Consider the following 11,312-nt stretch of genomic DNA (forward strand, 5'->3'; position numbering starts at 1 on the left):
CTCGAAAAACTGCGCGGAAAAAAAGTCATATTATATTCCCATGCCGACAGGGATCATCAAATGGAGGCTGCCTAGAATACAAGGCGCCTTGCTGACCAAGCCAGGCCAAGTATGTGATCGGCTCGAGATATTTCTGTTCTCTCGTTTTTCTATTTGATTCGAAGGGTATCACTGGCTATTCGTAGTTCCCAAGGATGCCAATATTTTAAAGGAGGCTGGAAGGATATAAAGCAAAGATAGTCCTCTCAATGTCTCAGCAGCAAAGCAACTTACATGAACATGAGCGAGTTGTCTCCCCTCTCTATCGCTAGTTAGCAAGCCGACTCCATGGAAGCAATGGGTATTTTCTACTCCGTATTCGAGCAAATCGAGCATATATTTACTTATGCCAACCCAGGATCCTTTTGATCAATTTTAGATAGGTGGCTCGATTCGATCACAGACCATTGTCAAAATGCTGGGCCTTTGCCAATGGTCCCATTTTCAACGACGTTTATTCATAAGGCTAGAGTTGGAGTGGGCTGCAATATATGGTACCCAAGACGTGACAAAACCTCATGTATGGGTTATTGTAAGCCTTGGGAAAGGCAGCTAGGCAGCTAGAAACTGCCCCTGCCGAAAGTTAACAAGGCTCGTACGAAAAGATAGGTCCAAGTTCAACCTTATAGCAAAGACCAACCTTGTAAATATGTATGAAAATGAAGCCTGGGGTCACCAAACAGTTTACTCTAAGTGAAATAGTACTTGGTTGGCGTCTCATCTCTTCAGCTGACCTAAGGGGCATATCTTGAAGTCCAAGGCATAACCAAATACCGACTGGTCCGTAACTAGTAGTTAAAAGGATTCATTCCCGTGTTTCCAGCAATATCCAGCAGAAGGGTATTCAGAATTCCGCTGTCTATCGTTGTCCTAGAATGAAGTGGCTTCTGGAGTGGCATCGGCATCCTTGTGCATCAGTGGTGGCTGGGGTATCAAATTCCTGCATAGACAAGCCGAAACAGAGAAAATACTGTCTAAAGTCATTTTGCTAGGCATGGGATGTCGGCTATTCAATACCTGCGTCTTATTCAAGCATAGTTCATAACCGTTAAGATGCTGAAGCTTTCATCAAGATAAGGTCTACCGTTATATGTGCTCGGATGCGGGATCAGTTTCACTGGCCGACAATCTCTGCAGGAAAACACCACATCCAGATCGCAGCCTCTACAACACAGAAAATCCAGCAGATCCATATAGGAAATACTAAAAGGTTTTATTCAAACCAGTGCTGGAATAAAGATGACACCTTTTTCCGGTTTACACGCTCTCGGTTCCTTAGTGATGAAGCAAAAGAGCTGGCACAACGATACATCAAATTCGATGTCAATGAGTTAGCAAAGACCGCAGCCCGGATTTCTGGTCCTGGAACTCGAGAGTGCATCAGGGTGGAGAAGATGGCGGATGGGCTGTACAGCAAGGCCTTGCTTCTGACCATGGATGACGGTGTCCAGGTCATTGGCAAAGTGCCGAATCCGAATGCTGGCATACCCCGTTTTACCACTGCATCTGAAGTGGCAACAATGGACTTCGTGAGTGATTATCAACCCTATACATGAAGTGATTCTAACTGCCAGGTAGGTTAGAAATATACTTGGGACACCAGCTCCTAAGGTCCTTGGTTGGAGCTCAGGGACAGATAACCCGGTCGGTGCAGAATATATCATAATGGAGAAGATACCCGGAGTGCAGCTGGAGACATTGTGGAACAAACTTGACGTTGAAATGAAGGTTAACATTGTCAAGGAGATAGCAGGCTATCAAAGAGGTTGGACCTTGACGTCATTTCCCCAGTATGGTAGTATATACTACAAGGAGGACATACCCAATGCAACCAGCTTGACATATACGAACAAAAACGGCGAGCAGGTAACGGATGACCGGTTTACTGTTGGGCCATCGACAAGCAGACAACATTTCGATGACGGAAGAGCAAGTGTCAAGTTTGACAGAGGGCCTTGTAGGTCGTTGCATTTCTGGATTTGGATCATAATAAACTAATTGTTCATAGGGGGTAGTCCATTGGACTATGCAAAAGCAGCAGGCTACAGAGAAATGGAATGTATTACACAGATACCAAAGCTACCAAAATCTCCAATAGGACTCTATGGACCTCAAACATATCGTCCTTCAAAGGAGAAAAAGATCAGAGCGTTGCAGGCATATATGGAGATTGTCGATCATCTACTTCCAGATGACAAGTCCATAACGGGATCTCACCTGTGGCACAACGACTTACATGCAGAAAACATATTTGTTAACCCTGATAACCCATCTGAGATCTGTGGAATCATCGACTGGCAGACAACGGAATTAGCGCCCCTGTATGATCATACAATTGAACCATACTTCCTTGAGTACCAAGGGCCACGTATGACCGGAGACCTGCTACAACACCCGGATATCAAGGAGATTCAAAAGCTCTTTGAAGACGACGAAGAGCTTATAGCTTCGGAGAAAAAACGAAAAGCAGAGTCTCTGTTTTGGAAAATGGCACTGGTCTCCCTTTGGAGAAATACCCTCCACATGGGAATCGAACCACTCTTCCGAGCACTCGAGTTCCGCGAAACAGCGAGGTTTACCCTTTTACTCTTTGCCCGAAATCTCTATCTTGACGGGGAAGCAGCATATCTTGCTATTTTAGCTGATCAATACCGCAAGGGCTGGGAAGACGTCCCAGGCATACGCAACAATTTGAAGAGGGGGTTCCCGTATGAGTTCACGCCAGATGAACTGAAAATCATTGATCGCGACTGTGAAGGAGCTGCCCATGGCATTAATATCATGGGAGATGTCAAGGAGGCTGTTGGATCGCATTTCTTTCGAGTTGACGGCACCGTTGACCACGAGGATTATGACGAGGTTAAGGAGCTCATTCGACTGACCAAGGCGGACTTCATGTCGAAGTATCCAGAGAACGAGGAGGAGCGCAAGGAATGGGAAGCTGCCTGGCCGTTTGACCACTGATATTGATACGGAGTACTCCGTACGTCTACTATGAACAGCCGGCACCTGGCGCTATCCGTGAACTATTGTATTGTAGAATCTTTCCAGAAAACAATCTGCTGTAACACTGGGATAACCATATGATGTTACCCACTACCACAGGCTGCCCATGTGTAACTAGCTACCCAACATGTTGATATGTTTGTTTATTTGTTTACCTCGGAAGCATGACCTCATTGAAGTGCCGCCACCATAAGGAAACATACGAAGTAATAATAGAGCAATTAAGACAGGATGTAAGCTCAGCTATGGTTGGCAGGTGGGCTTGCCAGATTGCTGGTTACAGGACTCCATAGTGCGAGTTGGTCTGTTCAGGGGTAATTCGGTACAAGGCCCGACCCGCCCACTAAAGTTCCAACGGGGGTTAACTAACCAACTAACTAGTTACGAGGGAAAAAAAAAGAATTAAAAAAAAAAAATAAAAGCAAGCTTTCGGTGGCAAACTGTGAAACTGTTTAATTTCATGTCATTTTCAATTCTAACTACCAAAGGGCTATGGCTAACTAAGAAGAGCCGAAGGACATTTCGTTGATCAGGGCTGGTGTCATTGCATTCGTTCCTTCGTTACGGAGTACTCATGAGGTCAAACTTCTCAGGGCCGCTCAAATATGAATAATATGGAATATCAAAACTGGGTCAGTGGAATGTGATGTTTGATTGACACCCAGGATATTCAACTGATGGAGTATCGTCTCAGATCCAGGCCTCGATACCACACTCGTCATCAGAGTCATCGTCGAAGTCGATGGTTGGTCCGGTGGGCTCTGGCAGACGCTGGGTGGGAGCCTCGTCCTTGGGAACACGGACACCCTGAATATGATGTTCATTAGTGAGGGTCTGCAAGAAACATAAAAAAACGCTGTACGTCATGGTATGATGTAGCGAGATAGTCAAGGACAAGCCTTTACTTACGGGGACTTTTGCGAAGTTCGAGTGTTTGCGTGGCGTGGCTGCACGTCTCTCCTTGGTGGTGATGTTCCAGACACCACTGGTAGGAGTGGACATCTCTCCAGTAGACTTTTCTGCTGTAGACTTCTCTGCTGCAGACTTTTCTGCAGGCGTGGCGGTCTTGCGGGCGGTCTTGCGGGCGGTCTTGCGAGATTGTCCAGCCCCCTTGTTGTTAGAGGCTGTTAATTCGGCCCCCTTTTTGGCACCATCTTGAGCGGTGCTGTTGCCATTGCCATCACGCTGCTGCTCAACCCAGACTCCGCCAAAGGACACATCGTCCTCTGAGTCAGGGACGCCGGAACGGGGCTTGAGTTTGGCAACCTGCTGGCGTTCCACGGGGATGCGAGGGCGGGTGTTTTCGTTGACGGAGAGGTTCTGGAAGTGAGTGATTTCCTTCACATCGGTCTGGTTCGATTGTCAGAATCGTGAAGCATCAAAAAGGGGCGAAACGAGCATACCTCCGGTGCGGTAGCAGGGTCATAACCACCCTCGCCTTCCTCCATCTCCTTGAGGACTTCAGCGATTGGCTCAGCATCGAGATGGCTTTGAACGCAGTTGGTGCATCTCTGGACGTACTGCAATAAGTACCCTGCAACGAAGTGATACCAGACGAGGGGGAAGACATACCGCAGTGTCAGGGGGAGAGCGCTGGTTCTTGCTGAAGTACTCCAGGGACTTGGTCTTGTCGCAAATGCAGCAAGTGAGCTCTACGGTCTGGTGGCTGATACACGTACGGCATCCAGCAAAGCCAGGACGAGTGAGGCCGTTGACGCTGGGGTTACTGGCCATCGCCTTGCGCAGCTCATCGAGCTGGCGTTTGGAGTACTTGCTGGCGGAGCAAATCTTGCCGCAGATCTTGCACAGAATCCTATGCTGGATGTCAGATTTTGATACCCTCTCGACCTTTGCTTGCTGGGGGAGGCCTTACTTGTCTGGCAGGGAGACTCGCTCAAGCCTTTCATCATGATCTTGTTAGATGCCTGCGTCTTCTCACCGACTCGATAGACATGCGTGACTTACTTGCGCTTGTACTCATCGTAGTTGAAGGTGTTCTTTTTGAAATGAAAGGCGTGTTTGCCCATGGTGCCAGAGTATCGGACTTACGCTCTTCGAGGTTTTGCAGTCTTCGGACTTTGCAGATGAACAGAGAGAAGAAAGAGAAGATGAAGCTGAAGATGAAGCTGAAGAGAAAGATATAAATAGAAGAAAGAGAAGTGACAGTGAAGTCTTGAGCCCTGCTTAGTCGCCAAAGGCCTCGGCGATGCGATGTCCTCTGTCAAAGTTGAACAGGAGGACATCTTCCTCATGGTGAAGCAACCTCTCAGGATATCAAGTTTGATCAGAGAGACAAGCAATAACACAGGGTAAGACAGTGTGTCTTGGTGTCAGTTAGGATCTCTTTGACCCTCTTAAGCTGTTTGTATCTGCTACGGCTTCTTGCAGACATCAGCAGCCTACTAAAAGGGGTATCATCTTGTATTGATTCTTAACCAATTGGTAGCATCAATCTATAGGAGAAGAGAGTAGATTAGAATATAGAATTTCTATAGATACATTTGCATAGTAATCTTAACTCCTTTACTTTGGATAGATATTAATTGCTGCAGCGTTTCAGCCATAGCAGAACCAACAATCAAGTGTGACAAGATAGGACAATGGCTGAGATAGTAATAATCGAAATTTCGACCAGGAGACAAAAGAGGGTAAAGAAAGAAAGGGCACATCAGTATCCTACTGGACAGCGGGGAAAAGTATGCTGATTGGAGGTGGTTTTGTTTGCATTGCATATGCATGCATATATGCAAGTATATATTAACCAGCGGAAGTCATGGAAGGAGATAGCCTGTATGCAGCATATATGGGATAAAAACCTGCTAAACAGCCTGTCAAATATCCTGGAAAATAGCCTGGCCTGCATATACCTCACCACTCAGCATCCCCGAATATATCAAGCCGCCTTACACGCGACCAAGAAGCAAGATGCATCTGGAGACAGGGCCGCCTATCGCGCTACCTTCGAGTTTTAGGCAGCGATGACACCTCAGTTCAGTTTCCACTGCATCCGCGCCGTTCAAGCATTGGTTGAAACCCATGCTACTCCGACAAGTGGACGCGTATGAGGGATTGTCGTATGGGATATCAATGATAACGAGCAAATTGGCCTCAAACCAGCAAGTCCATGCGGATACCATCCATGGATGATGATGGATGGAGTGCAGTTCTCCGTATGGAGTGCAAAAAAACACCATTCGTCCAACCAGGGTTTCTGATGGCCGAAGAGAGACTTCATTTCTGCAGCTCTGCGAGCCAGAATTTATCGGCCGGCCGGTTTCTCTTCAGTTCTCCTCCTCCTGTCATCTCTGCTGCCTTCGAGAAAGGGGAAAGGGGGCAGATCACATCCTGGCGGCTTGCATCTGCAAAAAAGCAAAGCGAGCTCCTCCGTACATCCGTTCTCATCAAGCACCACCAGACAGGGACACTCGCTGGGGGTGGGAACAGGTATCTTGCATGCACGGGGCCTTCCGTCCGTACCTTCACAGTAGCGTGTAATTATCAAAATGTCTGTGTGAGGGCTGAGATGGCTGATGGCTGATGGGGTGAGTTATGGTTTTCTCCAGCATAGACATACCAGCCCATATCGACATGGCTAGTCTGGCAGCCTAAGGAGACAGCAGCAGCAGCAACAGGAGGAGGAAGAGGAGGACGGTAGATCAACAAACGGATCAACCACGCACGCTCCACAGCATGAAAGCCACCGCAGGAGTCAGCCATTCGGATGCTCTGTCAGAGAGACACGGACGCCAGACACGGACACGCCCAGCAGTCGAGTGGAAGAGCGAGCGAGGAGAGCAAGATGGGATAAGAGGGAAAAATAGGACGAGCAAAGGACGAGGGCCACATGACTCGTTCGCTCGCTAGTCGTCCTGCATCGCTATCGACTCGTTCTAGTGAAAGTATGGCCCTTTAGCTGCTGCACTAGACACGATATGGAAGACATATCATGGGCGCTGCTCAGCTCACCCGGTGCCATAGTGGCGGTAATACAGAGTTCTATGGTGAAAGATGTGACAAGTTACAGCGTTCCGTATTTTTTCCCACTGTACTGCAACTGCAGCCTTTGTTTTCAGCAGGTTAACTCATTTTAGGTGCAGCAAACTAGTTGGGTGAAAGGAGAATCGCACTGGCACTCGGTGTTTGCAGCTTGCTTCACTTTGTTGGATCATTAGTCTTTGTACAGGAGTTAGCTGAAGGACACACCATACTCCCAGCGAAGCCCGTGCAGGTAAGGAGGCGTCAGAACAGCAGCAAGCTGAGCTTTTGCTATGCCTCCACATTCGTAATTCCACTCGGTCCAACAAACTGCTTCCATAACTCGCGCACCTCCTGGGATGGGGACCAGTCTGCTGGGATAAGGTCGCCCCCAAGCCAGACTCTCCACCGTCGCGACGATTGGACCCTCTCCTCGTTATCTATCTGGCTGCGGTCCATCTCTTGTACTCTGTAGCGCAGGACAGCCGATTTCTCACCCGAATCCAGACATTCAATCCAGATGTTGTGGTTCCCATCGTTCCAGCATAGTTTAGGAAACCCACGAAAGCCGCGTGCTCCGATTCCCACCATCAGAACCCAGAGAGCAGGCATTTGCAGGACAGCCCTTGATATGGAAGAGACAAGAAGATTGAATGCCTTAGGTTCTACTGGGGCTTGGGACATGTCCCCTCCATAGCTGCGGCCTTCGTCATACTTGAAAAAGTCAAAGCTACCATTAGATTTATTAGCACTGATGATTCATCTGGTAATTAGTATTTTTATATGGTGAGGTTAACGTACAATTTTGTGCGGAAGCTTGGTGTTGACTCTGATATGGACGGTCTGCAGGGTTGGCCAGAATGGCTTCCCAGCGGAATCAGACGTGCTTAGAAGCCAGAATAGTGCTGGGTATAGAAACCAGTCCCCAACAAGTTACAGAGTGACTAGAGGAGCAGTCTGGGAGAGCTTATGGAGAGCTCGATTTATCCCGGCTAAGGGAGATGACCACGAGTTAATTTAGTGCTAGTTTTTGTAACGCAGAAAAGCTGGATGTCTCCAACAATTTGTGGATGGCTTAATAGCTTTGTTAGTCTTGATATAGCTGGTATAATTTTAAAAGCGGTAGTTTTCAGTATACATACCGTGGATACGCGGGGTCCTTGACAGTCGCAATGTTTTGGACTGGGGACCTTTGGATTCAAATGGTATATCAACGGTCTTTACACTGGACAAAGCTGCCAATATCGTTGCCATTGCAGCAGGATGGACCTTTCGACTCGGGTGTGCAATTGAGATTAAGACCACATTGTGAAGAGTTGATAGAGCCCTCTGATCCCCATGGAGGGAAACAAGCCTCAAGCAACGCTCGCCATAGCCGTTCAGATGCGTTTCGGTGTCGATGTCAAACACCAAACTTAGCGGCGCATAGGTGCTTGTGTCCCCCTGGCCCAGAGCATCGAACAGCTGGAATACCGCCACGGTGAAGACTGAGCTCTCCTCTGCCTCATCTTCACCGTCGTAGCAATCATCATCCCAACTCACGTGTACTTCCGGTTCACCGAGGTCTACTACCATGAAATGGACCTTCCGAAGCGCTTTACGTCTAGCAGGGACGCGGCGCAGCATCTCTGCAAAACGGCCTATCTCACCATCGCTTAGAGAGCAAGCACTGAAGTTTTCCGTCTCCGTGATGGCCTGCCATCTTCGAGAGACGCCGGCGTACGTGCTTACGTGCTCAAACGGTCATCACCATCACCAAGGGGGAAGTCAGCGGCTAGGCGGAAGATGCGCAGGAGCAATTCGTCAGAGAGACGGTCCATCGTGAAGACTATACTCCGTAGAGAGGAGAGAATTCCGTAGTTCCTTGGGTTGTTTTGGCCGTTTTCACAGAGAGATAGAGATGAAGTTGAAGATGAAGTCGAGAATTGCCCTTTTTGGGCAGAGCTGGCACTTCATCAGGCGGATCCTTGCTCGCCGTGAGACAACGACAACGCATCAACATCAACAACGCCAGTCAACATCATCACTTTCAACAACAAGGCACTCGACTAGATACAGCTGAGAGATGAGAGCCAGTCTCCTGGACGGGCTGTTGCATGCCATGGCAACAGCTGGAGAGCTGCTCAAAAGCCCACGATACGGACCACTGCTCTGGTTCCTGAGCGTCACAGCTAATTACGGAGTAGAGGGCCTGGTATCTTTCGATTCTGTCTGCCGTTCCCTGTATATTCCCAGCTGCTGGGCTAGCCTGCGCACAGAGTTACGAAGCACAGAGCACAGAGGACTCTGTTCGGGACGGTGCAGTGAAGCCAAGGGCTCTTGTTTACCTGGTGGCATCGAAGATACCCCCCTCCTCTGTTTCCAGAGGAACAATCAATGCCAGCGCCCAGAAGCAAGGCCAGACGATACAACCGAGTACCCATCTCACTCAAAACATGCGGTACTACGCTCGTGCCAATTGCCTCAGGGACAGAGAACGCCGTCCATAACTAGTTACTCAGCCGTGTATGCGTGTATGTCGACTCTCACAGACGAGAGACGATGAACGGGCTTTGAAGGCCGTAGAAAAGGCTGGCCTGCTTTGACCAGCTAGTTACAGGCGAAGCCAAAAAAACAAAAAGGGAAGCGCCACCCGCGAAGTTGGAATGCATGCTACAAGCGCATTATCTCTATGGCATTGCATTACACCAGGCCATGCAGCTGCAGGCCCCGTTCTCCACGACGTGGTCCAGGACCAGGTCGTGGACGGTATCTAGACCTGCTATCAGCCCGCGTCAACGTTATCTCACATTTTGATCTCAGAGGGTCTATCTATCTGCCCTAGCACATCCGCCACCTTTCGTGATATTCTGCTGCAGGAGTAAGCGGGTCGATTGATGGCAACACTGCATTGCTTGCATGATCCTGGGGGTGAAAGATGTGAAACTGGACTAATACCGCTGATTGACGGTGAAAGTGATATAGTTCGGAATGGAGGTCTCTCTGGAGGAGGGGAGAAGGAGGACGAGGAGGAGGCGGGGGGAAAGAAGGCTCGTGGCTGGGTCGAAGGGGAAGGCAGCTGGAACCGTCAATGGTGATTTGCAAGAGTCTATTGAAGATTAAGGGTTTTGTCTTCTGACGCTATGGGTTTACTTGTACTCCTTCATGGCGGTTCAGGCAAGTCTGGACGATCTAAGAGTGACTAGGCGCGGGCTTCGACCCTAGACTACTCCGTTATGAAGTACTTCCATCTCCCGTGCAGTGCTCTTTGCTCAGCTTCGTCGGCTAAAGTGCTGTTATAAAGAGGACCACCAAGTCAGATTTCTGCGGAGTACTCCGTACTTTTATTAAGACAATCAAAGGAAAAATAAACATAAAAATAAAAATAAGAGACTTCTACATCTTTTTGCTCCGACCTGTCTGATGAAAGGTACGAGTCCGACTATCGACGGCACGACCCCAGAAAATGGAAAAAGAAACCAGAGAGGAAAAGAAAAACAGTCAGGGAAGAGGCGTCGGGTGGCCATGAGACTATCGCCAACCACCCGTCCGATCGATCTACCGTCAACTGGCCCGAAGGGCGAGGGCAAGACTGAGATGGGATTGTCCCTGTAGGCAACTGCTCACCGATATCTGAGCACGCTACTCCATACTGTGTCCGGCCAAAAGCTTCTTGACCTTCGCGAGCTTGAGTTCCGCTAAGAGTCAAGCTAAGTTGCCGACTGACTACGGATACTCCGTTGAGAGACAAGAAAACAAGGGCTTGAGGGCGGTGTACCCGAGCCAACGCCAACAACGACCGGACATGGTGGTTCTTGGAAGAAGGGCGGGAGGGGAGGGAGGTCTTGGGGGTAATTTTCCCACCCTTCGCGTGCTGTTTGTTTATTTTTTCTGGTGTAAACAGACCGCCTAACACACCGACCTTGCACCAGCCCTGTGGATGCGGTTGTGGATGCTGACTTGGGACATGATTTTAGGGCAACGCTACGTGTACGGAGGTTGGAGACGAACAATCGGATTCACTCCACCGGTTCCTCCTGCCCATTCGTCCATAGCCCTGAGAGAACCCTCTTGCCGTCCTTTCAGTATCCATCCCATCCCGGCTGCTCCAGTTGTATTGCGTTGCATTGCTGTTCCATCCATCCAACCCCAGCTGTTACGTCGATAATCCGGACTTTGCTCGTCCGATATAAGTATGGACTGAGTAAGCAGCATGTTTCGTATGTGCAAAAATAAAATAAAAAAAAAAAAGAAAGAGAGAGAGAGAGAGAGCGAAGAAGAAGAAGAAGAAGATAAGAATAGAAACCCGCAAA

At 48.8% G+C, this 11,312-nt stretch overlaps 5 protein-coding genes across 5 annotated transcripts; 3 read left to right on the top strand and 2 right to left on the bottom strand.

Annotated features, from left to right (window-relative positions):
* Positions 1 to 1,139: 1,139 nt before the first annotated feature.
* TRV_06882 (uncharacterized protein) lies at positions 1,140 to 3,003 on the top strand (the record flags this gene model as incomplete). Its single annotated transcript, XM_003019057.1, has 3 exons — positions 1,140 to 1,568; positions 1,618 to 1,996; positions 2,048 to 3,003. 3 exons carry the CDS (start codon positions 1,140 to 1,142, stop codon positions 3,001 to 3,003), a joined length of 1,764 nt encoding a protein of 587 aa, XP_003019103.1.
* A 732-nt stretch (positions 3,004 to 3,735) lies between these two features.
* On the bottom strand, positions 3,736 to 5,072 carry TRV_06883 (uncharacterized protein; the record flags this gene model as incomplete). The annotated part of the gene is made up of 4 exons (XM_003019058.1): positions 3,736 to 4,395; positions 4,449 to 4,565; positions 4,618 to 4,858; positions 5,011 to 5,072. The coding sequence occupies 4 exons, from the start codon at positions 5,070 to 5,072 to the stop codon at positions 3,736 to 3,738; spliced, it is 1,080 nt and encodes a 359-aa protein (XP_003019104.1).
* A 1,097-nt stretch (positions 5,073 to 6,169) lies between these two features.
* TRV_06884 (uncharacterized protein) lies at positions 6,170 to 6,583 on the top strand (the record flags this gene model as incomplete). The annotated part of the gene is made up of 1 exon (XM_003019059.1): positions 6,170 to 6,583. The coding sequence occupies one exon, from the start codon at positions 6,170 to 6,172 to the stop codon at positions 6,581 to 6,583; it is 414 nt and encodes a 137-aa protein (XP_003019105.1).
* A 1,550-nt stretch (positions 6,584 to 8,133) lies between these two features.
* TRV_06885 (uncharacterized protein) lies at positions 8,134 to 8,840 on the bottom strand (the record flags this gene model as incomplete). Its single annotated transcript, XM_003019060.1, has 2 exons — positions 8,134 to 8,722; positions 8,752 to 8,840. The coding sequence occupies 2 exons, from the start codon at positions 8,838 to 8,840 to the stop codon at positions 8,134 to 8,136; spliced, it is 678 nt and encodes a 225-aa protein (XP_003019106.1).
* A 1,056-nt stretch (positions 8,841 to 9,896) lies between these two features.
* TRV_06886 (uncharacterized protein) lies at positions 9,897 to 10,097 on the top strand (the record flags this gene model as incomplete). Its single annotated transcript, XM_003019061.1, has 1 exon — positions 9,897 to 10,097. The coding sequence occupies one exon, from the start codon at positions 9,897 to 9,899 to the stop codon at positions 10,095 to 10,097; it is 201 nt and encodes a 66-aa protein (XP_003019107.1).
* Positions 10,098 to 11,312: the final 1,215 nt, after the last annotated feature.

The sequence above is a fragment of the Trichophyton verrucosum genome (assembly GCF_000151505.1).
Source record: "Trichophyton verrucosum HKI 0517 chromosome Unknown contig00829_1.f1.exp, whole genome shotgun sequence".
Taxonomy (NCBI): Eukaryota; Fungi; Ascomycota; class Eurotiomycetes; order Onygenales; family Arthrodermataceae; genus Trichophyton; species Trichophyton verrucosum.